Source organism: Trichechus manatus, unplaced genomic scaffold, assembly GCF_000243295.1.
Source record: "Trichechus manatus latirostris isolate Lorelei unplaced genomic scaffold, TriManLat1.0 scaffold00001, whole genome shotgun sequence".
In the NCBI taxonomy this organism is placed as follows: Eukaryota; Metazoa; Chordata; class Mammalia; order Sirenia; family Trichechidae; genus Trichechus; species Trichechus manatus.
In genome coordinates this window covers 33,322,629-33,350,075 of record NW_004443937.1, presented here as the reverse complement: position 1 = coordinate 33,350,075, position 27,447 = coordinate 33,322,629, and the positions used below count along the sequence as shown (strand labels likewise).

The 27,447-nt window shown below is 41.4% G+C and overlaps 1 protein-coding gene across 1 annotated transcript in view; it reads right to left on the bottom strand.

Annotated features, from left to right (window-relative positions):
* CACNA2D3 (calcium voltage-gated channel auxiliary subunit alpha2delta 3) overlaps nucleotides 1–27,447 on the bottom strand; it is a 1,058,385-nt gene that overhangs the window by 528,753 nt on the left and 502,185 nt on the right. Inside the window, exons 7-9 of the mRNA XM_004368627.2 lie at nucleotides 21,095–21,155; nucleotides 20,839–20,989; nucleotides 9,935–10,009 (exon numbers count right to left, since the gene is read on the bottom strand). Coding sequence (XP_004368684.1) covers nucleotides 9,935–10,009; nucleotides 20,839–20,989; nucleotides 21,095–21,155 — 287 coding nt within the window. The remainder of the gene's footprint in view (nucleotides 1–9,934; nucleotides 10,010–20,838; nucleotides 20,990–21,094; nucleotides 21,156–27,447) is intronic.

Genomic DNA, 27,447 nt, shown 5'->3' with positions numbered 1-27,447 from the left:
ATTCTCAATGGAGAGAGCCTGAAAGCATTCCTCCAAGAATGGGAACAAGACAAGGATGTCCTTTCTCACCACTCTTATTTAACATTGTGCTGGAAATGCTAGCTAGAGCAATAGGGCAAGAAAACAAAATAAAGGGCATCCAAATTGGAAAGGAAGAAGTAAAACTATCCCTAGTCACAGATGATATGATACTATACATGGAGGACCCCAAAGATGCCACAAGAAAACTACTGGAACTAATAGGAAAATTCAGCTGAGTAGCAGGATACAAGATCAACATACAAAAAACAGCTGGATTCCTATATAACAACAAACAGAACTTTAAACAGGAAATCAGGAAAACCATACCATTTACTTGGTCCCCCAAAAGATGGAATACTTAGGCATAAATCTAACTAGGGGTGTAAAAGACCTATACAAATAAACTACAAGACTCTACAGCAAGAAACTAAAAGATACCTACATAAATGGAAAAATGTATCATGCTCATGGATAGGAAGACTCAACACTGTGAAAATGTCAATTCTACCCAAAGCTATCTGTCCGCATAATGCAATCCCAATCCAAAAAGCAACAGTATTCTTTAACGAGATGGAAAAACTAATCAACTTTATATGGAAAGGAAAGAGATCCTGGATAAGTAAAGCATTATTGAAGAAAAGGAACAAAGTAGGAGGCCTCACACTACCTGATTTCAGAAACTATTCCACAGTTACAGTAGTCAAAACAGCCTGGTACTAGTAAAACAACAGATACACAGACCAACAGAACAGAATTGAGAATCCCAACATAAAGCCATCCACCACAGGGGTGATCTTTGACAAAGGACTAAAGTCCATTAAATGGGGAAAATACAGTCTATTTAACAAACGATGCTGCAAAACTGTAAAAAAAGAAACAGGAACCATACCTGACACCATACACAAAAACTAACTCACAATGGATCAAAGACCTAAATATAAAACCTAAAACTATAAAGACGATGAAAGAAAAACTAGGGACAGTGCTAAGGGCCCTAATACATGCCACAAAGAGAATACCAAACATAACTAAAAATGCACAAACAGCAGAAGGTGAACTAGATAAATGGGGAGGGACGGAGAGGAGAAATCACTGACTAGACAGTAGACAGGTGTTAACTTTGGTGAAGGGGAAAGCAAAACACAGTGTAGGGAAAGTAAGCACAACCTGACCAAGGCAAAGTTATAGAAGCTTCCTAGACACATTCAAACATCTTGAGGGACCTAGTTACTGGGGCTGAGGGCTGGGGACCATGGTTTCGGGGGATATCTAGGTCAACTGGCATAACATACTTCATAAAAGAAAGTGTTCTACATCCTACGTTGGTGAGCAGCATCTGAGGTCTTAAAAGATTGTGAGCAGCCACCTAAGATACATTTCTTGGTCCCATGCCATCCATACCAAAGGAGAATGAAGAAAACCAAAGACACAAGGAAAAATATTAGTCCAAATTACTAACAGACCATATAAACCACAGTCTCCACTAGCCTGAGCCCAGAATAACTAGATGGTGCCCGGCTATCACCACCGATCACTCTGACAGGGATTATAATACAGGATCTTGGACAGAATGAGAAAATAAGTGGTTTGTCAAATTCACACACAAGAAAACACCTAGACTTACTGGTCTGACAGAGACTAGAGGAACCCCTGAGACTATGACCCCTGGACACCCTGCTAACTGAGAACCGAAGCTACTCCCTAAGTCGACCTTTCAGCCAAAGATTAGGCAGGCATATAAAACAAATGTATATGAGACTAAACGGGCAACACCTGCCCAAAATCAAAGACGAGAAGGCAGGAAGGAAAAGGAAAACTAGACGGTTGGACACGGGGAACCTGGGGTGGAAAAGGAAAGAAGGAAAGCGCTGACACAATGCGGGGATTGCAACCAATGTCACAAAACAACTTGTGTATAAATTTTTGAATGAGAAACTAATTTGCACTGTGTACTTTCCCCTAAAGCACAATACAAGTACAAAGAAAATGAAAGAAAAAACAATGGTTCAAATTAGCCAATGAGCTTAAAAATATCCAAACATACCAATGAAAAATACATGCTTTGTTCACCCATTGTAGGACATCTGGGTTGTCTCCAGTTTGGGGCTTTTACAAATAAAGCTGCTATGAACATTTGTGTACAAGCTTTTGTGTGAACATAACTTTTTATTTTTCCAAGATAAATGCCCAATAGTACAATTGCTGGGTCATTATGATAGCTGCATGTTTAATTTTATAAGAAACTGCCCCACTGTTTTCCAGAGAGGCTATACCATTTAACGTTTCTACGAGCCATGTATGAGTGATCCAGTTTCTCCACATCCTCACAAGTATTTAGCGTTTTCACTATTTTTATTCTAGCTGCTCTGATAGGCATGTATGATTATCTCACTATGGTTTTAATTTGCATTCCCCTGGTGGCATAGTGGTTAAGAGCTACGGCTGCTAACCAAAGGGCCAGCAGTTCGAACCCACCAGGTGCTCCTTGGAAACTCTATGGGGCAGTTCTACTGTCCTATACGGTCACTCTGAGTCGGAATCAACTCGACAGTCATGTTTTGTTTTGTTTTTAAGTGGTTAGTGATGTTGACTATCTTTTCAGGTCTTTATTTGTCATCTGCATATCCTCTTCAGTGAATGTCTTTTACTAGTTTTCTAAATAGATGGATTGTTTTACTGTTTAGTTTTGAAAGTTCTCTATTTAGTCTCTAGATACTGGTCCTTTATCTAATATGTGGTTTGCACATATTTTCTCCTAACCTGTAGCATGTCTTTTTCTCCTTACAGCAGGGTCTTTCATGTAGAAAATGTTGTTGTTTTAATTTTGATTAGGTCTATTTTATCAATTTTCCTTTTTAAGGATTGTGTTTTTTCTGTCAAGTCTAAGAACTCTCTGTTCACCCAGAGATCTCTGATGATTTTCTCCCGTGTTTGTTCAAAAAGTGTTGTAGTTTAATATTTTACATTTAAGTCTGTGATCCATTTTGAATTAATTTTTCTATAAAATGTGAGGTTTCAAATCAAGGTTTGTTTGTTTTTTTCTTTTTGGATGGGGGGAGGATATGGATGTTCCATTGTTACAGTACCATTTTTTTTAAAATGATATTCTTCCTACGTCGAATTGCTTATTACCTTTATCAAAAATTCATCAGGCATATTCATGTGGATATATTTCTGGGGTCTCTATTCTATTCCATTGATGTATGTGTCTATTCCGCCACCAATACCACACTGTCTTGATGACTGTAATAGGCTTCAATACTGGGTAGGCGGGAAGTGGTGATTTAGTGGTAGGATTCTCGTCTTCCATGCAGGAGACCCCGGTTCAATTTCCAGCCAAGGTACCACTCATCTGTTTAGTGGTGGCTTGCATACTGCTATGATGCTGAACAGGTTTCAGCAGAGCTTCCAGACTAAGATGGACTAGGAAGAAAAGCCTGAAGATCTACTTCTCAAAATCAGCCAATGAATCACAATGGTCCAATCTCGCTGTACACGGGATCACCGTGAGTTGGGGGCCAACTTGACAGCAGTCAATGACAACAATATTGGGTAGAATGATTCCTCCTCCTTCATTCTTCTTTTTCAAAATTGTTATAGTATTCTAGAGCCTGAGTCTTCTATATAAATTGTAGAATAAGCTTGTCTATGTCTAAAAAATAAAAAACCCGGCTGAAATTTTGATAGAAACTGCAGTAAACCTATAGACCAATTTGAGGAGAACTGACATATTTACTATGTTGAGTCTTCCAATACATAAACCTCTCATTTCTTTCCATTTATTTTGGTCTTCTTTGATTACTTTCATCAGCATATAAATCCTATACATGTTTTAAATTAATACCTAAGTATTTAATTTTCTTTGAAGAAATTGTACCTGGTACCGTTTTTATTTTGTTTCCACATGATCATAGTTAGCATATAGAAATGCGATTGATTTTTGTATGCTGATCTCTTATATGTGATTTATTAGTTCTAGGAGATTATTTTTTTCTTCTTGGTAAATTCTTTGGTATCTTCTACATAAACAGTAATGTTACCTGCAAACAGGAAGAATTATTTCTTCCTTTCCTATGTTTATGCCTTTTTATTTCTTTTCCTAGCCTTTAAGCACCTGCTAGAACAGTCAGCACTATGTTGAATAAGAATAGTGAGAGGTGAGAGCAGACATCTTTGTTTCAATCTTAAAACAGAAAGCTTTCAAACTTTCACTGTTAAGTATGTTAGCTGTAGGGTTTTGTAGATGGTCTTTATCAGTCTTAGGAATTACTCTCTATTCCCAGTTTGCTGAGAGTTTTTATCATGAATGGTTGTTGGGTTTTGTTAAATGCTTTTTCTAAGTCAACTGATACAATTGTATGATTTTTCTTTAATCTGTTGATATATGGATTACATTGATTGATTTTCAAATGTTGAACCAGCCTTGCATATCTGGAATAAATCCTATTTGGTGTTTGTATATTATTCTCTTTATATATTTTTAACTCAATCTGCTAAAATTTTGTGGAGAATTTTACATCTAGGTTCACAAGGAATATTTGTCGTTTTCCCTTTCATACTATTTTTGTCTGGTTTACCAGGGAAATACTAGCTTTGTAAAATCAGTTGGGATGTTTTCCCTCTACTGTTTTTCTGGAAGAGATTGTTTAAAATTTGTATTAAACAAATACAAATATTTGGTAGAATTCTCCCGTGAGAGCAGCAGGGCCTATAGATTTCTTTTTCTGGAACTTTAAAATTACAAATTCAGCTTCTTTAATAGTTATAGGACTATTCAGGTTATCTGTTTCATCTTGACTGAATTTTGAGTTTGTGGGTTTGTTGGTTCTGTGGAATTTCCATTTCTTCTACATTACTGAATTTGTGAGTGTAAAGTTGTTAGCAGTATTCCCTTATTATTCATTCATTAATGGCTCCTGGATCTGTAGTGATATTGGTGATTTGTGTTTTCTCTCTTTTTTACTTTTGCCACTCTTGCTGGAGGTTTATCAGTTTTCTTGTTTGTTTTGCTTTGGTTTGTTTTTAAGAATCTGCTTTTGGTTTAACTGATTTTTCTTTACTGTTTTCCTATTTTCAATGCCATTGATCTTTGCTCTTTATTATTTCCTTCCTTTTGCTTGCTTTGGGTTTATTTTGTGTTCCTTTTTCTAGTTTCATGAGGTCAGAACTTAGATTATTGATTTGAGAACTTTCTTATTTTCTGATAGTATTTACTTCTACAAATTTCCTTCGCAACAGCTTTGTTTCACATATTTTGATGTTTTTTCTTTTTCATTTTCATTCCGTTCTATATAGATTTTTCATTTCCTTTAAGACTTCCTCATCTACCTATGAATTATTTAGTAGTATATTGTTTGATTTCCAAGTGTTTGGAGATTTCCCTGTTGTCTTTGTGTTACTGATTTCTAATTTGATTATGATCAGAAAAAAATATTCTGTATGTTTTCAATTTTTTTTATATTTGTTGAGGTTTGTTTTATGACTCAGGATATGTTTTATCTTGGTGAATGTTCCATGGATCCTTGAAAACAATGTATATTCTGCTGTTGTTGGGCAGAGTGTTCTGTAAATGTTGATTAGATATTAATGGTTGATGATGTTCAGTTTTTTATATCTTTGATTTTCTGCATAGTAGTCGATCATTTGTTGAGTGTGGGTTGTAGAAGTCCCCAACTATAATTGTGGATTTGTCTATTTCTCCTCTCAGCTCTATCAGTTTTTGCTTCACGTATTTTCAGGCTATGTTATTTGGTCCAAACACATGTAGGAATATTAAGTCTTCCTGGTGAATTGATCATTTTATGACTATGTAATGCCCTCTCTGTCTCTAGTAATTTCATTTATTCTGAAGATGACTTTATCTGTTATTATAGCCATTCTTAGTTTCAAAAAAAATTATTTCCATGGTGTACCCTTTTTCTATCTTTTTACTTTTAGCATACCTTTGCCAGTGTATTTCAAGAAAGTTTCTTTTAGAAAGTATATTGTTGGATCCTGTTTTTCTGTTTTTTTTTAAATTTGCCTTGTCAATCTCTATCTTTTAGTTGGTGTGTTTAGACCATTTACATTTAAGGTAATTAAAAATATGTGTTTGATTCTGCCAGTTTATTACTTTTTTTCCTGTTTATTTTATCATTCCTCTTTTTCTCTTTTCTTACCTTTGTGTGGGCTATCGAATATCTGTTAAGATTCCATCTTGATTCATTTATAGTGCTTTTGAGTATACTGCTATATACTCATACATATATATATACACACATACGTATATATGTATAAAACTCATATATATGTATATATGAATAGCAATATGTATACATATGTGTGTGTGTATACATATGTATCACAGTGTACTGTTATCAGCATTTACCACTTTGAGTGAAGTGTAAAAATCTTATTTCCATTTAAGTTTTATCTCCCCTTTTTAAAAATATAATTGCACTAGGTCCCTAGGTGGTACAGATGGTTTGTGCTCCACTGCTAACCTACAAGTTGGCGGTTCAAACCTACCCAGTGGTACCACTGAAGAAAACGTCCGGCAATCTGCTTCCATTAAGATTATAGCCAAAAAGAAAACCCTATGGAGCAGGTCTACTCTGTAATATATGGGGTCACCATGAGTTGAAATCTACTCAGCCAACTAACAACAAGGTTTTTCCTTGACATTAGGCACCATATCAGATGGCATTATATGGCAATTTTTACTTTAAATATCAAATATGATTTAAGAATCTCCTGAGAATTAGGATACTCTATTATATTTACTCCTATTTTTACCCATTTTGGTATTTTTTTCTTTTCTGAAGTTCCAAACTTTCCTCTGTTATCATTTGCTTTCTGTTTAGAGAACTTCCTTTAGCTATTCTTTAAGGGCAGATTTACTGGCAAGAAATTCTTAGTTTTCCTTCATCTGAGAATGTCTTTATTTCTTCCTTTATCCCTAAAGGAGATTTTCACTGATATAGAATACAGAATTCTTTATTGACAGTTCTTTTCTTTCAGTATTTGAAAACTGTTGTACCATTTCCTTCTGGTCTCCACAGTCTCAGCTGAGAAACTTGCTGCTCAAGTAGGTGTTCCTTCTGGATGTTTTCAAGTGTTTTCCTTTATCTAATTACATTTAATTATGATGTGTCTTGGCATGGATTTATCTGGGTTTATACTATTTGAGGTTCACGCAACCTCTTCAATATGTATGTTTACACCTTTTGCCAAATTTGGAAGTTTTCAGACATTATATCTTCGAATACTTTTCCAGTCCCACTCCCTGTATTCTCCTTCTGGGACTTTGATGATATGAATGTTAGCGCTTCTGTTACTGTCCCACAGGTTCATGGGACTGTGTTCATTTTGTGCCAAGTCTATTTTCCTTCTGTTGTTCCGACTGGGTAAATTCTACTGATGTGCCCTGAAATTCACCGATTCTATCCTCTGTGAATCTCCACTCCACTACTGATCCAATCCAGTGAGTTTTTACTTCCATGATTGCATTTTTCAATTCTATAATTTCCATTTGGCTCTTCTTTAAAACTTTTATTTCTTTGCTGAGATTTTCTATTTTTTCATTTGTTCCAAGAGAATTCATGATTGCTTACTGAAGCAAATTTATAACCCTAGCATCTGATTCATGTGAATATTGACTTCTATTGACGGTATTTTCTCATTCATGTTTTGATTTTCCTGGTTCTTTGGATGACAAGTGATTTTCTACCGCACCCTGGACATTGTGGATATTAAATTAAGACACTCTGGGCCCTATTTTGTCTTTTTTTTAGCAGTAATCCCTCTGTTGATGTATAGCACAAGGGCCAGGTGAATGTGGGTGGGGTGGGGTGGAAGATGAACTTCTTGCTCAGCCCACTGAATCCATCATGTGCTGGAAGGGGTGGGAGAGGAGAGGATAGTGGGGCCATTGGTGTTTGGCTGGAGTAGGGTAGGTATCGCCACAAACATTTTCTGTTGTTAGGCCACCCTTTTCCCTGTCTTACGGCGAGAAGGAATAGGCTTTTCTTGGAGTTTTTGTCTGTGCTTGTTTGTGGTCCAGGTGGAGGCTCCTGGAGTGCTCAATTTGGGTTATATGGATGCCAATGAGGAAACCCAAGGAACTCACCTCCATGTCTTCAAGTCCCAAGGCCCCTAAGCAGTTTACTTTCTTCTTTCCACCTTTCGGTCTTCCTACGCTTGTTTGCTGTGTTATATTATATTCAGGATCTTCTACTTGTAAAGGGGAGGACTTGAGAAGGACAGTGCTGCTCCATATTGGCAGACTCAAAAGTCCGGATTAATTTTTACATTCAAAACTATTCCAGCATTTTCTTAGCCCACTTTCTGTAACAATTTTTTCATTTATGATACTTCGTACCTACAAATAACAAATCGCCTTTTTCCTCTTTGGGAAGCTACCAGCAGGAAGGCCTTGATCATTTTAAGAATCCTTTCTGCTTAACTTTATGAGCACCATCACCAGATACTTATTTGAGGCCAGGAGAATGTTTCAATACTATAGTACTGATAATGGGGTAAAATCCAGTCAAGGGCAATGGCCAAACAAAGAAAATCCCAGAGAAATTTGGCTGTAGTTTTCCTACTGATTTTGACCTAGAAAAATGACCATGGACAAATATTCTCTGAACACAACTGTTCTTTGAAATATAATATACTGGTTTCTCCCCGCTAAGAGAGAGGCTTAGATTTTTTACTCTGGTATAAATTTTCCTTCTCACTCTATGTTCCATATGAAATTAATTTCTCCCAATCTCTGTTGTTTCACTTCCTCAGAGATAACCAAACCATGTGCTTCTGCTACCTGCACCTAAGACAGCACCAATGCCACCCCTGCCACTCCAGCACATGCCTGGTTCCTCCCACTAGCCTACTTTGTCCATTGCACTCAGCCCCCTCGTGGGACGTGTTCTCCAGGGAAACATTAGGCCTGCCCAGCAGGTACAATGGAACAGTATGTGTGGTGGCAATTATGAGTCACAGGAGATACAGTATTGGTGTAGTTACGCACTTATCATCAATCTAAATTGTAAACTGGCCCTTCAGGAGTGCTATGTTGGTGGCTGTGGTAGTTGTACTGAGAAATTTAAAGGTGGCCAGAAAAGAAATAGGTTTCACTTTATAGAAATATATTTTGGTAATTTTCCTAAAATGCGCCAGCTGGAAGGAAAACCTCTATCTCATTTCCTGACGGCCTTATTCACATATCTTCCCTTGTTCCAAGATATTTATGGAGTAGGCAATGTTGGGAACACTGAGGATAGAGCAATGAGCTAGACACAGCCCATATCCTTGTGAAACTTACATTTTAACTGGGGAGACAAGCAAGTAAATAAGCATGCCAACAATTATTTATTCAATTGTGATAACTACATTGAGAGAACTGGTTCAATTTTCTTTAAAATCCCAGCAATAACCACATTTTTTCAATGGTATCTACACTGGAAATACTTGGAGCAAGAGAAAAAAAGCAACACAATTGCAGACACACCAACTCAATGTCATTGTTTTACTATCATGATTTTATCTGCACCCCTAAGTAAACAGTCTGGAGTCCCTGGGTGGTCAAATGGTTAACACACTCAGCTGTTAACGGAAAGGCTGGAGATTCAAGTCTACCCAGAGGCACTTGGCCTGGTGATCTTCTTCTGAAAATCAGTCAGTGAAAACCTTACAGGGCACAGTTCTACTCTGACACACACGGAGATACCACGAGTCAGAGTCTAGTCAACAGCAGCTGGTACTGGTAAGTTAATATTCTACACAATGGGGGTCCCAAGGGGCCTCTCAATGAAAAAGCAATTCATTTGATTAGTTTCTAAAAATTAGGGCGGAACTATTATAAGCAATGTCTGTGAGGAAGACATGAGTGCACCATGACCCCCAATGCTCCCTGACCAGTGGCAGCCCCTACCTCTTTGTTTGTCCTGTCAGCTTGCACCAACGTTCCATTCAGGCAAGGTTCCACGTAGTGAAGCTCCTCATTATACTGCAAAGGGAGGAAAAAGCCAATAGGAAACATTTAGTTATGCTCCTGAAGGGTACTATTTAGTAATTTAAGATACACACACAAACAAAACAGTAGCCCAATCTCAGGCTCAATCCATTCACATGAGGCTTTTCCCCACGGGTGATCCTATAGACAACCGTAATTAAGTGCCAAAGGCAAGATTTTGTTTGTTTGTTTGTTTGAGAGAGAGACTTCTAGAGCATGTGCTGGTGTATGGGAAGGTTAAGGTGTACACAGTTAACAGACCACCCTTCAAGGGAGGCTCCAAACACTGGGAGCCCCTTGAGTGTGGCCAACATCACATGGTCCAGGTGGGATCTGAAGAACATCCCAGAGTTGGGTGGATGCAGCTCCAGGGCCAAGAGACACACATGTGAGTCACATGTGACTGGAGACAGAATGCGGGAAAGGAGAGGCCTTGACGTTCCCCAGTTATTCTGGAAAGATATGTGGGTGTCAGTCAGTGCCCCGCTCATTAGCAGTGACGCCATCTCCTGCGTGTTGCCAATGCCCAGCCTTCCCATCATTTTTGATCCCAGAATATGACCCTTTATTTTTGTCAAAGCTCACAACTAGGAAGCGGGTATTGGAATGTTCTTATCTTCATTGCTCTCATCAACTTTGATTAACTGCACAAAGCACAATCTGATCATGTCAACGCCTGCCAACCTCCTTTCCTAGTGTCCCACTGCTCTCCAGATTAACCTCTCCAGGGCTTTGCAGGGCTTTGCAGGGCTCTGGGCCTCAGCCTTGCTGACTGCTCTAGTCTCTTCACTTGTTAGCCTTCCCCATAAATGTCAAGTGCCGGCCAGCCCTAATTTCCTTCCTATCTTTTCCTTCAGGCTTCCTTCTACATACTGTGCCCTCTTCCTGGAGCCCTCACTCTGACATCTCCTGTTTATCCTCCGGGTCACAACTTATTCCTCACCTCCTCTCGGAAGCCTCCCTAGGTGCAGCAAGCCGGGGTTAGGCCCCTGTCCTGTATGCTCCCAAATTCTAATTGCCTGTTGCTGGGATCCCCCAAACGTGAGCCCAATCATTAGTGTCCATGCCTGGGTCCTCAGTGTACTTCCTGTGGCAAGTACAGGGCTAGACATATAGTGGGTGGCCAAGAACTACTTGTTCAGTGAAGAGTATCTTGATGTTTCCACTTTAGCAACCAAAGGCCCACCCCAGATCTCCCGAGGGAAGGAACCAGAACCATGTCTCAGAGACCCAACTCTTCAACCAATCCGGCTAAGGAGTTTGGACTTTAAGCCTGTAGGCAGTGATAACACCATGGCAGGACTTTAAGTGGGGGAGTGAGTTAAAGAAAGAGATGAGCTTCAAATAGTGGCTCTGGGCCCAATACAGAGACAGAAGAAAGGCCAACCCTAAGGCTAGTGCAATGCCATTGGGATGCATGAGGTTTCACATGCAGAGCTGCTTAAGAAGCAAGAGGGGATAGCAGTAACACTGAAGACTGGTGATTCACTCTTCTGAGCACTTACTTCACCTAGGCACAGGCTAACCTTCTTTCACAGGTTATATCAGCCATATGTAGTACTTCTAATCATTCCCCATTCACAGGTGGGAAAACTGAGGCACAGCAAAGACAACTTTCCTGAAGTCACCAAGGAAAAGGAGTGACCTCAAAGCCCCAGCTTCTCTTCTCCAGTCCCCAAGCCTCTGCATTTCTCTTTCATTTGACTTTTGCTTCCTCTTTAATCTTTATATTTAATCTTTAAAAAAAAAAATTTTTTTTTTTTAAATTATATCCCAGTGGTCTTAGACCTTCAGTCTCCCTCTGATGAGGTGTGGAGAAAAAACGTATTTATGTAATTCTGAAATTAGCTACTGGGAAATGGGGGTGCTAGTTTTAGTCAGCAAATGAAACATCAGGATCCCCTGCAGAACTTCTCCAAAGTTGTGTGTTGCCATTTCAGTCCCTGTCGGACGGCCACTGGGAGCTGCTGAGAAAGTAGCCATTCCTCCCTTCTCCACTCTCCTTTGCTGACTTATTTGCTCAGGAAGACAATATGCCCATTCCTGAGGCCTGAAACATACTCAACCTTAGTCAGTCACAGTTATCGGTTCCCGTTCTCTGGATACATGGTTTCACGGCCTGCCATAGCTGGGGGTGGGCATGTGACCCATTCCCAGCCAATGAGACACAGAAGTTTTCTGGGCAATTTCAGTGAAATTTTTTTATTGTCATTAAAGGAGAGCCCTTTTACGCCCATTGTCTTGCTTCCTATTTGTGATGCTATTGTGGAGCTGTGGCAGCCATTTTACAACCAAGAGTTGACAAGTCCCAGAATGGAAAGCAAAGCCCTAAGGAGGGCAGAGTAGGAAGATGGAGCCAGTGTGGGCCCTGGATGACACCTGAGCTGCTGCACCAGACCTGCAGCTGCCCTCTTCCAGGCTTCTTACACGAGATTATTAGATGCCTTTTTAGTGCAGCTCTTCTGTAACTTGCAGCCCCAAACTTTTCTAACTGAGGTTCCCACCTTGATCCTTCTTCCTTTTCTCCCTTCATTTCCCAGGTAAGCTACAACTTCATTTAGTATATTCTGCCTAATACACACTCTCGAGTCAATTCCTGGGGTTGGACAGTTTGAGCTGGGAGTCAGGACACTGGGGTCCAAGTCCTGCCTCTGCCATGTATTCGCCGTGTGGCCTTGGAAATGTCACAAAACCCCTCTGATCCTGTATTCATATGCATAGAAAACCGACCAAACCTGTTGCCGTCAAGTCGATTCTGACTCATAGTGACCCAACAGGACAGAGCAGAATTTCCCCACAGAGCTTCCAAGGAGCAGCTGGTGGATTCGACCTGTTGATCTTTTGGTTAGCAGCTGAGCTCTTAACCACTGTGCCACCATGGCTCCTCTTATGCATAAGAAGGTGCTAGATCTTCTTCTGTTTACTCTTCAGGGGCCCTTCTAAGGATCCAGCCAAGAAGACTAGAGGTGAATCTGCTTTGCAGATGTAAAGGTCTGTACGTGTGAGGGCTGAAACTCAAAATCCACCATTGTTGACTTGATTCTGACTCACAGTGACCCTGGAGGGTTTCCAAGGCTGTAAATCTTGACAGAAGCAGACTGCTACATCTTTCTCCTGCAGAGTGGCTGGTGGGTTTGAACTGCCAATCTTTTGGTTAGCAGCCAAGCACTTAACCACTGAGCCACCAGAGTTCCGTGGGGGCTGTAAAGGGGGTTAAAAGTAAAGAAAACCAAGAAGTTCTTGACCTAATCAGGGAGGTACATGTGGAGTAATCAAAACCACACTTGCCATCGCTGTATGCGCCGTGGCCACGGCGGAGGAATCTGCCCCTCTGAACCCCAGCCAGCTTGTTAGTGGCAGCATCCAAGCTTGCAGTTGACTAATTTCCCTTGACTGCATCAGGATAAAGCTATGCTGAGCAATCTGGTCTGTATCACCAAAGGGAGCTGGGCTGAGCCATACGTGTAAGGGAACAGTGCACAGCCAGCAGCTGTGCCAGGAAGGTACGCCAGCCACACATGCCCAGCATGCTGCTCAGCGGCTCCTCCCAGGGAGGATCCCATGGATGCCCTACACTCAGAGCTGGCTCCTGGAAACCTCTCAGCTTCTGTGTTCTCACCTTGGTGGTTCTTCCTTCTCTCCCTCCATTTCCCAACTGAATACAACTTCATCAACATTCTGCCTAACACACAGGTATTCCTATCTTGTGAAACAATGATGTGGGATGGCTGTGTCATTTTACCTCTAATACTAAGACACAAAGGCCTTGTGAACTGCTCTTCTTCATCCCTAATTAACTAACGGGATATCAATCATGTAAGAAAGAAGAGGATGCAATTAACATTACCACTGATCAGATGCAATCCTCTGTCATTTGCTTTTTCTCCCTCCCACTACCAGGACTGAATCCTAAGAAGGAGTCACGCACTCCAGCCCTGAAGCGGTCAGCCGTTCCTGCACATTTCTGGGAAACAGGAAGAGTTTCTTAGCAGGAGAGGGGCGAGGAGAGGAGAGGGCCCAGGCAGCCCTGAAGAAGGCGCCGCCCACCAACCACATGGTTAGGAGATGGACAAAGAACTTTCATTCCTTTAACAGCTTGGAAACAGCCACATAATACACAGCGACTCAGTCTCGAAGTTTCCTTCTCCCCCTCCCTTTCCTGGCTGGCTTTCCTCTTCTGGTTTCACACAGGTGTAGAGGCAGCAGGGCTAAGGGCCTGGGTTCAAACCCTGGCGCTGGCATCCACTGGGTGGGTGACCTTGGTCAAAGCCTCTCAGCTCGTTGAGCCTGTTTTCATGTCGAGGAAATAGGGACTATCACTGTACCTCCAATAAACTCACCCTGAGGATAAAACGAGGGAATTCAACGAAGAGTCAACACAGAACCCAGCATGTGACAAAGAGAAAGAGGAGGACATCCGTGTGCACATGCTGTGTATGTGAGTATGACGTGTGCTAAAGAGACCAGCCCAGCAGATGACACCTCCACCCTGAGCTGGTACAGGGAGTCCCCGAATTATGATGTATTGGAGTCATGACGAACAACTTCTACGTCCATCTGTTTTTTTCATTTGTTTTTGGTACATATTATTGGTAGTAATATGTACTGCATACAATAATTCAATAATACAATAATTTGCTAATGTTATAATTCTCAGATGTTGACTCAGATGTTCACGGATCAGATTTATAAAGATACTGATAATAAAAACTAAAAAAAAAAGAAAGCTATTCAACTTAAGTCATCAGAACAGTCAGGGACTAAGTAGGAAGGGGGGATGACAAAGTGAGGTTCTCAGTAATGGAGCTCATATGTCCTTGACCTCAGGACAGCATGGACTTTGCATCCGCTTCAGACAAGGCGCTGTACCATTAGGCACAAACACTGTCTGAATGCCCAGGACAAAACCCCATGGTGTGTGACAGCACACTGTCCCACTCCCTGCCACACTCTGAACCTTCCCAGTATTCAGAGTGGCAGAATCCGGAAGCCAAGACACTGCAGCCAGCTTAGTGCCAAATGTTCTCCCAGGAAGCCTTCTTCCTCGGAACCTGTGGTTCATTTGTTTGCTCACTGAGTATTAACTAAGTACCTACTGCGTACCAGAGACATAAAACACTGGCCAAATTTGTACATAATCATCACTGTGGCATGATCATGAACTGCTTTGTCTTGCTTTTATTAATAAAAGAATATGCTCTTTACACATCTGAAGATAATACTTGTGCATCCTTTTCATGCTAAAGAGTACTTGTCTGTGATGCTGCAGTGGTCCATACAAACAAAATAGGCTTGAGATAAGCCCACAGTCTTCCTCAGGGATTAGACTACATCCCACTACAACTGTTCTCGAGAGAATTGCCCCTCCCTCTCCCCTTACTGCCAACCACCAAACCCTCCACTCTTTGACAGCAAGGGTCACGCCACCATCTGCCTTTTCCTTCCAATCTCTGTAAGCATTCCAAACATGCCCCCTTTTAAGACCCAGCAAAGTCCTCAATGGGGACTTTAATGATGATTTAGAACAGGAAAGGCAAGTTTTAACTTTCATTAAATAAATAGCCAGAACGTTTTGGAGAAAGTTCTGAAAAAAAGGGCCAAGAGGCTGGGCTCGTCCACCAAGATGCACGCCAGTTTCAGCAATGGTGGAGACGTGTGTCAGACGTTGGTTAGTAAATCACAGCCCAGGGGTAGGAGAGCGGAGGACAATGGACTCTAGGTTCCGAATGGTATTGAGGACTCTGAACCCTGTTTAGTGTTGGAAGCTGGACTTGACTGATGAAAGCAATGCAGATTTCAGGCCTAACAGAAGAAAATCATCAGTTACCTAAAAAAGAGAATGAGGGATGACCTAAGAAGGGAGACGCTTGAGGGAATGTCCTAACATGTTATCCTTCAGCTAAGACCCTTCCACGGCCCCCAGTGCTTCCAGAAGATGTCCAAATTCCTCTGTGTAGCTGACCAAGTTTGACTGATCTGATCTGACTCTCTCAACCAAGTTACTATCTTTTCACTATCATCCACCACCACCCCACCCCTCACTCATCTCCCACGTTCACCTCTCTAATAACTCTCCAGACACAATGAACTCCTTGCAGGCAATTGGACTCAGCCTGCACTTGTTGGAAAATTGAGGGGTGGGCACTGCGACCTGAATACGGCACCCCATTTTCTCAGTTGTTCACTTGCCTTCCTTCTTTTCTCCCTGCCCTACCCCACTGCATAAGCCTGCCCAAGACCTCCTCATCTTACTCTGTCCACTTAGTCATCACTTCTTCCAAGAAGCTTCTGAAATGAGAGCCTCCAACCCGGTCACCTGCCCTTACTTTGGGCTCCTCCAGCCACCCTCCCTCTCTCCTCTCACACTGTGCTGACCACCCTGCATCGTGAACACCCTCTTCCCGGTTGCCCCTAATCCCAACACTTACAGCCTCACAACCACAAGGGCCAGGAGAACAGACAATCTGTCTTCCTTATTTACAAAGGCAGCCCCAGTCCTTAACACTTAGCGTTCGATAGTATTTGTCGAATGAATACATAATAAAAACGGTGAAATGAAAAGGCAAATTTGTATAAAGCACCTACTGATGGAAAAAACTATGAACAAAGCCAGGAAAGAAAAAAAAGGTGATGACAGTTATGACAGGGATTAAAAAAAAAAAAAAGAGAGAATCCCTAGCCCTTCAAAAAAAACAGGCAAATAACAAGTAAAGGTAGTTAAAGGGGTATGTTTTAGAGAACCCCAAGTTCCACAAAACCCCACAGAATTAAAACCCTGGCTTGCTCATGCACGGCAAGAACTGATGCAGAATTGCTGGAACTCCATTGACTATTTGTATGGTCTTATTGGTGCATTTCTGATTAAATGGCCTTTAGAATGAAAATGTGTATGGATTATGTAATGAAGCAGATGAACCCACAATATTTTCACCAACACAAGACATCCCAGGGATCTTTTGCATTACAAAGCTTCTTCTGTAATTTGAAACACGACTGGACGTAATTAGTAGTAGAGAACAAATGAACACTGAAAGAAAATACCATCCTTATACTTCTAATACGGAATTGATTACTTTACAAAGCAAATCCACAGCCGGCGAAGCACTCGGAGAAACGGTTCTAAAGAAAATTCTGCAAATTAAAACCAGGGCACCAGAAATTTCCAGGTTGAACTAACAAATGATGTTCTTCTCTATTCAACTCTGCACAAATACGGCTGCTGGAGGAGGCATTTAAATCGATTTAACAATATCAGCGCAGTTAATAGTGTGTTCATTTAATGCATGGCTCAGCCTTCTGTAAAATCATTTTTCAAATTTCAGTGTCGGACAGAATTAGCACCCTCATTTTTATGATAATATTGTTAATTTAATGCCTGGCTTGGAGTTAGACTTCAAAGTAAATCAGAAAAATATGCCTTTGCTCTTGTCATAGACATCTCCCTTCATGCACCAGTGGTTTGACCTTAAATTTTAACTTCGGCTGCACAAAAGCACTCTCATATTTCAACTCTTCTCTTTATAATTCAATCATTTAGTTCATCCGTTTTAGATAGATTTTGCAATACCCTGCTCACGAACCTAAAATAATTTTTAACATTATCTTTTTACGCTTATTCTCTGGAAGGACCTGGATCAGAAGGTTTTCAGTATAATCTATAAGATGCACTCAGCAATGGAGTTAACAAAACATGCAAAACTGACTCACATAGCTAAGGAAAGCCTTTCCCGCTATTTAAATCTCCCCCTCCCCTCCCACTACGGCACTGAAAATCAAATGGAATGATAAATTAGATCTGTACCAACAAAAACGTACAGTGCACGAGGGCGCCAGTATTAAAAATAAAGATCATGTTCTTTACTTTCTCTCTCAAACACTGAGATGTCTCCTCACACATCTACCCGGCAAGCAAGCCAAGGCTGACAGGGTAATGAAGGGTGAAATGATAATGTCCTCTCCGTAAATGGAATCCAGGCAACAAGAACAATACACTTAAACAGATTCACAAGGCATTCTGGACGGAGTTTTCAATATCCCATCCTCCTGCACTTATAAGAGTCTGCACTGAGATTCCCGTCTAGATGAGAGGTAAGAGGCTGTTTGAAACAGACTGAGGGAAACCTACACCATATTACTAGAACAGTTACACCAGGGAGGAAAGAGGAGGTGGTGACACAGAGGGGAAAAGAAAAAGAAAAAAAAAAAAGGTGAAATTGGTAAAATATGCTTAGGGTTGGGAGAGACAGTACAAAGAACACAAATGAAGATTTGTCAATTAGGTATCTACTATTTAGGGACCATAAACTGTTGGTGGATTCCTTGGTGCAAATAGTCAACACACTCAGCTGCTAACCAAAAGGTTGGAGGTTTGAGTCTACCCAGAGACACCTCAGAGGGAAGACCTGGCAATCTACTTGCAAACAATCAGTCATTGAAAACCCTGTGGAGCAGAGTTCTACTCTGACAGTCGACTCAAGGAAAACCAGTGTAAACTGTTGGTAAGTGTGTAGACACGACTCCTGCTTGTGGACATTTTGGTAGTACAGCACACCCTGATGAGCAGTTCCCCCTCTACGCTGCATTCCGTACAGGCACACTCACCCATGCAAAAATACACACACAAGTCCATTCACTGTAGCACTCCTGAGTAGAGAAAGACTGGCAACAACATAGTGCCAGCAAAGGGGGACTGGGTTAAATAACTCACGTCAACTATATACGCTGTAAGGACCTACTGTTAAAATACACTGAAACTTCATTACAGGAAAACTACAGAGGCAAGTCGAATATGCTGTAGAATGCGATCCTATTTTTGTGAAAAAAATTCTGTGTTCATATACACAGAAAAGTTTGGAAGGCTATGTGCCAAACAGAAGAGGGAGAGACCATTTCTAGACTGTTTAAATTCTTTACATATATTGCCTTTATTATAAAGCAATCAATAAATAATAGTTACCGTTTACTAATGGCCCCTTTATGACCTAGGCCTTTTAATATAAATTCACTAACATTTTTGATCCATTCCCATACCACTGGGGGAACAGAGTTCATGATTTTACTACACAGGCTTCAAGTACAAAGGTTCAGAAGTCTTTCCAGTTGCTGAAATAATTCTGTACATATGCTTGAGGCTGATGATGTAAGTTGAAAACTGACAAAGGGATGGTGAGGGTCAATGAGACCTCTAATGGGTTTCCTTATATGAGGGGACAATTTTTGGTAAAAATAAGTAAACAAAATAATGACATTTTTTCTGAACTATTCCGTAATAACTGCATATCTATTTTTAATTATCTTAATCACCCTCCCTTCATTATTGAGTTGACACTGTTTGTATATCTTAATGAACATACATAGATTATTAAAATTGATTGATTTTGTTAACAGAACAATAAATCCTGACTGATAAAGGATCCACAATGTAATTAGTTAGCTCTTCCTATTATGCAAATTTCTGATACTTCTATAATGAGTAATTAAAGATTAATAAGAAAGATAGCCTCAAATTAGCTGCTTATCTTTAAATGCTTCAGGATGTGGAGGGATCAAGCTATATTTGCATATTCGCAATGAGGCTGGAAACCAGAGTAACTTCTTTATTTGAAAACGGCAAAGTTCTAACTCTCTAAAAGACTCCTTCCAAAGAACTGTCCCCCAGGGCCAGATAATTTCACAGTAAAATGGTTGAATGGATTAACTACATTCTCTTCACTTCTGCTTGGGAAGTAGGACAAGGTAAAGCTAGACAGCCCCTAAATGAGTCCTGACCGTGCCTCTTTCTGGCTGTATAACCTTGAATTTGTTTCTCCGGCTCTTGGTGCCTCCCTCTCCATGCGATGTGGCACAGAACTGAGGTGAAGATTCAATGAGATAAGCCATGTAGGGCACTTAGCCTGCGCACGGTGGGCACTATGGAAGGCAGCTGCCCTTAGTATTCACTGAACAAATATTTAAACTCCTACTATTAGCCAAGCACTGTCCTAGGTACGAGCTCCCCAGGTGGTACAAACAGTTTGCACTCGACTACTAATCTAAAGATTGGCGGTTCAAACCCATCCAGTGGTGCCACAAAAGAAAGGCCTGGCAATCTTCACAATCGTTGGAATGTTTGAATGGACTAGAATACTCTGTTCCAACCCATAGGGTTTTCATTGGCTAATTTTCAGAAGTAGACTGCCAAACCTTTCTTCCTAGACTGTCTTTCTCTGGAAGCTCCATTGAAACCTGTGCACCATGGGTGACCCTACTGGTATTTGAAGTATCAGTGGCACAGCTTCCAACATCACAGCAAGACACAAGCCACCACAGTACAACAAACTGACAGACAAGTGACACACAGTAGGCACTTAATAAAGGCTACTTTTATTTCAGAAGCTAAGATGAAGCCTTCTGTGAATCTTACACTGCTCTTCACATTTTAGTCATTTTATAATCAGGCTCATTATTACTATCATTATCATCAGACTAGTTTAGCATAAAGTTAATTTCCACATGAGAAATTCTAGCAATTGAAGGAAAATCATGCTTTGTCTACTCCCCAAGGTTCTGAAAAGGTCAGCTCCTGAGAAGTATCCAATACCGCATACCTCTTCCAGATGACAGTGCGTGAGTGCTGATTTAGGAGGGGGAACGCGCTCAGCTGCACTCTCGGTCTCTGAAGGCCCTTCCCAGTCCAGGATAATGAACTCATACGGGACCAGCCAAACCTCATCCCCCAGCATCTACATGCTGTGTGCCCAACAGCAACAAGAACATTAATTGGTTTCTACTAAAATATCAAATGAACACACAATGCAAAGACAGCACAAAACAGCTGGACTCACTGAAATTATGTTGAAGAAGTCATCATCCCCCAGCGTATCCAAGATAGATGACACCGTCTGCTTTGCGATGGTCAGACGGAGTCCCTTCATGCTGCCGCTGACATCCACTAAAATGACCACGTCTTTCGGAGAAGTGGCTGCCTGGATGTACCTAGTCAGGGGAAAGTTAAGTAAAAATGAATTCTGAAGCTCTCTTCAAGTTTTCTTCTTAAAAAAAAAAAAAAAAAAAGAAACTGGGAGGTTGACCATTGCCTACCATTTTCGGTTCCTGCAGTCAAAGGCAATCACTCCATTCTCATCTGGCTCCCATTTAATCCCTAGGAGAAAGATGGGATTATAAGAAACCCAGAAAGGTCAAATATTTATGCCTAGCATTTCAAGGCTGCTCAACTTTGCTGAATGAATGGACATGATGAAAAATCACATACAGAGACCAAGCCTGGAGCTCATCACGTGCTTCCCTACCAACTTGAGGAAGGCGCGTTAAGGCCATAACCCTACAGGAAGCACACCCTCAGCTCAAGGCTCCAAAGTCCTGCCGGACAGGTTTTTAGTACTGCTGTGTCCACTGAGAGGACGTGACTCCAGCCCCTTTCCTTGGCTAATGGTAAAAGTTACTCAAGCTCACTGCCCACTGTCCAGCAAGTTGTCGGACCTGGTGGCATCACTCATAGGCCTCTGGGCAGAGGCTGGCCCCATACCTGGAGTCGGGGGAGGTAATGTCTATCAGACGTAGACGGCATACAACATGATGTTTCCATCTCACAATATACACAGGTCTGTTCTCTCCTCGTGCCTAATTTTTAAAATCAAGAATTTGGGTTTTGCCTTCCACATTGAAATGAAATAAAATGGCTTTATTTATGTCAAATAATAAAGTTTGAATTTCAGCTCTGGAAGCCTGCGGAGTTCTCCTGGCGCACAAAACAGGACTGAACATCCTCAGTCTCATGGTTTGCCAACTGGTCAGGGAGCATCTAAAGGCTGCATTCTCTACTTACAAATTAGTTTTTAAGAATAAAATTTCATTTAAAATAAGCCTTTTGCTACTTAAAAAACAGACAGAAAACCAACTGTTTTCAACCATCAGTGCTGCTCAGGGATGGAGGATTGGAAATACAGACTTTGGAGACAAAAAAATACAAACAGAAAAGCTATTTCACAGGAAATAATCCTGACTGCAGCTGTGGCATTAAGACTCTCCTTTCCAATTCTTAACGGCCAGCTTTCTAAACCAAGCTGTGCTCCTAACAGGCATGTGCTGAAGATAACACCCCTGAGGTCATTACACAGATAACCTTGGGATGGCAGCTGGCAACCCAAAGAGATGTTTTGTTCTATCACAACATCCTGTAATCTCCCTCCTTTTTGTACCTGCATTTCCCAACTGAAGATGTGCCTAATTTAAAACGGCTGCTTCCAAAAGGTCAAAGAACAAAAGTATTAGAAGTCACTGCCAACTGAAGACCAATACTTAATGGAGATAAAATGTAATCAACACGATATTGTACTCTAAGGAACAAGTCCGCAATCTATAAAAACCATGGCACAGTGCTTTGTAGAAAGCCAAGTCGATCTAGAACGGCACCGTCTTGACACCCAGGAAATTACATCCCTTATGAGGCTAGGCAATGTTCCAATCTGGAATTTCACAAAAGAACTGGTTTGAATCCAATATAAAGAGAAAGTTTTTGATTTTTTTTTTTTTTTAAATGTGCTTCACCCATGGCAGGGGTCCAGTGGATGTTTCTTGAATTAAACTGTGGTAGGTATTCTTGGATCACAACTATACTTGCATATACAGCTAATCATCCACCACCACTTGCCTAGCCTCTGCCATCCTTTCTCCCCCATCACCAGCCCATTGCTGTGTACTCCACAGGAAGCAGAGAACGAGTCGATTGAGTCAAACTTTATTAGTCCTGGATTCCATATTCACGACTTCACCTACTGGCTAAAATTTACTTGTAACTCTAAAACCAACTGTAATGCTTTCACAGACATGCGCAGAATGAGGTCACACAAAGCTGGTCTACTATTTACTAATTCAGTGTTAAAGGGTACTTAGAACATGTTACCGCAAACAATAAGAATGACTATATTTTATTTTGGGGCCTTGGTGATGCAGTGGTTAAGCGTTTGGTTACTACCCAAAAGGTCGGCAGTTCAAAGTCACCAGCCACTCCTTGGAAACCCTATGGGGAAGCTTTACTCTGTCCTGTACGTCACTGTGAGTCAGCATCTACTCTGTGACACACAATAACAACAACAACATTTTCGTTACCACCTCAATACAGGTTTCCCCCACTATCCGAAAGGAGAGTATTCCTCTGAAACCTTCCGTAAGCTGACAGGACATAAAGCAAAGGACCTGGTCCCGTTCTGCCCTCATGAAGTCTCACATCTAGCAGGGAGGCAGACACGAGATAAGAAATCGCTCGATCAGAGACACAAAGGAGAAGCACCTGATGCCATGTTAGTGTCCGCAGTATGAGTAATAACCCCTAATGTGAGGAAGCATTTTCTTTAAGCTGAGAGCAGAATCAAGGTGTCTTAGTTTCCCAGGCTACTGCAACAAATTACCACGAGTTGGCTGGCTCAGAACAACGAGAATGTATTCTCTCACAGTCCTGGAGACTACAAGCCTGAAATCACGGTGTTGACAAGACCATGCTCACTCTGAAGGCTCTAGGGAAGAATCCTTCCTTGCCTCTTCCTAATTTCTGGTGGCCCCTGGAAATTCTTGGCATTCCTTAGCTTGTAGCAGCATCACTCCAATCTCCGCCCCCATCTTCACGTGATATTCTTACTTCTGTGTCTCTTTGTCCTCTCTTCTTCGAAGGACACCAGTCGTATTGGATTCAGAGCCCACCCAAATCCAGTATAACCTCTTCTTAACTAATTATGCCTTCAAAGACCCTATTTCCAAATAAAGTCACATTCTTAGATTCTGGGTGGATGTGAATTTTGGAGGACACTATTCAACCTACTACTTGTTAAACAAAAATAGGAAGTGGCAACAGCGTGGAGAAGAACACCCCAGGCAGAGAGAACAAGTGTGCAAAGGTCCTGAGGCTGAGAAGAACATGTGGACTCAAGGAACTGAAGGAATTGTGGTGTGGTTGTGCAGAGAAAATTTCCCTATCAGAGGAAGGAGACTGGGCAGCTGCAGGAACCATAAAACACAGGTCCTTCCTGGTCAGGACATCAGGAATGCATTTAATGGGATGAAGACGGTATCTTGAGGTAGTTCCAGTCATAGCTGCCCTGAACATAACAATAAACATCACACCTTGACTCAAAGTCAGGGCAGGTGAACTCTGGGGGATCATCTTACCCAAACTGGACCTTTGGGCAAAAATCTTCATTTCACGCAAGGATTCCAAGGCTCTCAGAGTTCAACAGATTTTAGTGAGGCCACACAGTGGGTGGGTGTCCAAGCAGGGCTACAACCTGATCTCCTGACTCCCAGTCCATTGAGGTCTTCCTTACACAGGCATTTCCATCAGTGTGTTCCATGATAAGTTCTACAGGGTGCTAACAAGAGTTAAATGAATAAAAGAGACGCTGGTTTCTATGCTATGGGAGGAATACCTGAGGGCCTTTAGTCTGCTTAAATGGATCTTGAATCTCTATGACAGGGACAGTAGAGGCAGCATTTGCCAAACCAATTTGACCATTGAATCATTCCTCTCCCGAGAATCTCACAAGAAAGTGTTTTAAGAGACAAACTTCAGGAAACCTGTCCCAGATGGTACTATCTCCTTTTATATCAACTTTTTAGTATACTATTTTTCCTACACACAGATTATTTTGAAAATATTCAAGTAACTTCAAATTCCAGAGAAAGAATAATTGGTTCACCTCAAATCTTTGAGATCCAGGGAATTGTCACTTAACCAAGAAGCACACTCATGAGCCACACAATTTCCGGAAGTGCCAATATGCGTTTTGGAATCCCACCCAGGCTGGATGGGGCATGAAAATCAAGACAAGAGGAATGATGCAGCTGAGCAGCAGATTTAGCTGCCATCCAGCCTCCTCTCTGAGGCACTCTATGCTTCATCATCCGCAACAATGACTGCTATCTGGGCTTCTAGAAGTGCCAGCAGATACTTGGGTGAAACTGAAATTAATGTCAAAACGTCTACTGCAGATTCAAATGTTCAGATTGTATTTGAATTTAAAATACTGTGCAACATCTTCTATCCTATTGTTTCTTTCCCATAGGTAGTACAGATAATACTGGAGACAAATTAATTTCCTCTAAAACAACACATGACTTCATGTCCTCCTTTAGCGCATGATAATGAACAGCAGGCCAACAGAGCAAAGTCTAACACAACAATGCGTGAAAGTGATGCCACACAATATAAGCTCATGTGGCAAAAAGGTTTAAGACTGTCCAGCAGAACTATGAAAGACTACAACAAACAGCACAATAAAAATCCAAATATTGTTTTGCTCTCTGGATTTATTTCTGCCTGGCCCCAATCTTGCCTTTTCTCTCCACCTCAACAAAGGGTATTCCAGTCCATTGCTTCTCTTCTCTCTTCAGGGCAAAGTCTTTTCCGTAAAACTCACCTGGCAATGCCAATGACATACAAATTCAAAACAAATCATTTCTACAACCCATCACCTGAACAGATACTATCTCACTGCAACATGGACTTTCTATTTCCTTCCTATTTGAGAGCAGAAAAATGCAGAAAGGAAAGTCAAGAGGTAGTAGGTGCTGGTTTATTTCTAACTGGATGGGTTTTGTCCAATTCCTTCCTCAAAAAATGACGTTGTACTTGGGCCCATAATCTAAAGTTTATCTTAAGGGCTCAATAGCCACGTGAGGTTAGGGGCTACCACTTCGGACAGTGCAGATGTAGCACATTTCCACCACTGTAGAAAGTTCTTTTTGACAACACTGCAGAAGAAGAGCCACATGCCCACAGGACCTAAGTTTGAACTAGCAAAGGTCTACATGAATCCATGCGGGAATGGATGGCATCATCACAGGTATGATACCAGGATAATACTTACTAAAATTCTCCTTCCAGAAACCATTTCCTCTCACCCCAGAAGCTGGACCTTGTGTCCTTATTGAGATCTCCCAGCACCTTCTATTTCCCCCATCATAGCGTGGAACACATCATACCATGATGACCTATTCATCTGTGTATCTCCCCATGGTGGTAACGAACTCCTTTATGCCCTTTCCTCTGGGGATCCATCCCAGGCAATGCCACAGTAATCCTGATCAGTCCCTATGGTTTCAGATGACTGGTCCTACTCACTGCCCAGTCTCCTTGGCTTCACTAGTGGTCATGTGACCCACAGCCAGCCATCGCCTAAGCTATCAGGGCAGATGCTCTCTCTTCCCCTGGGACCATAGTTGAGAGATCCTATAAGTCTGAAGCCATGCTCCCCATCATGTGGAAATCATTTACCATTGAAACAAGGTCACGATAGAGGAAGGCAGAGTTGAGAATAGAAGACTCAAAATCCAAATGACATTGTTGAGTACTGGAGTCCAGCTGTGCCCCAAAACAGCATACTCCCTAGACTTTAAGTTACTTGAGCCAGTAAACGTGTACTTTGCCGTAGTTACTTGGAACTGGGATTCTGCCACTTGCAATCAAAATCCTCGATGAATACACTTCCCCACAAGAGGGAGCTCCATGAGGGCAGACCTTTCTGCCTAACTCACCAATTTAATCTTAAAGCCTTGCACAGTACTTGGTACAAAGCAGGAACTCAGGACACATTTATGTAAGAATGAACAAATATTCCTTCTGCTTAAGGACATACACACTTAACCACAGATTCATACTACTATACCCCTCTAATAATGGAAAGAAGTTTCCTGGAAAGGAAAACATCTTAGCAAAAATGTCAGAGACAAGAGGTATGCTCTCCGCTTAGAACCAAGCACTGGGCGACCAGGTGACACTCATTAGAACACCGACATGCTTTTGGAGGACCGTGAGCCATGTACTCACTCACATATAAAAGAGAATTTTTATAGAGTCAACATTCAATCAAAAATGCCATAAAAGAAACGTAAGCATTTCCAACTCAAGCGTTTCTAACTGATAAAAACCTTGTATGTAAATTAGTCTCCCCCATTACATAAGCCCTTTAAGAGGACTCCTTTCATTTTCAAATTTCTTCAGGATGAAAATTTGAGGACTTGCTGCTGGTGAAGACAACAGATAATCTGTGGTTGCTACTTATCCATCCAAAAATCACCTGCTGTTGAGTCGACACCAACTTATGATGACCCCATGCATCAGAGGAGAACTGTGTTCCATAGGATTTTCAATAGCTGATTTTTCTCAAAAATAGATTACCAGACCTTTCTTCTGAGGCACCGCTGGTGGACTCGAAACTCCAACCTTTTGGTTGGCAACTGAGTACTTTAACTGCTTGCACCACTGTCATGGTTTGAATTATGTCCCCCAAAAAATGTGTATATCAGTTTGGCTGGGCCATGATTCCTGGTACTGTGCGATTTTCCTACAAGTTGTAAATCCTGCCTCTATGATGTTAATGAGGGAGGATGGGTGGCAGTTGTGTTAGTAAGGCAGGACTGGATCTACAAGACTGGATTGTGTC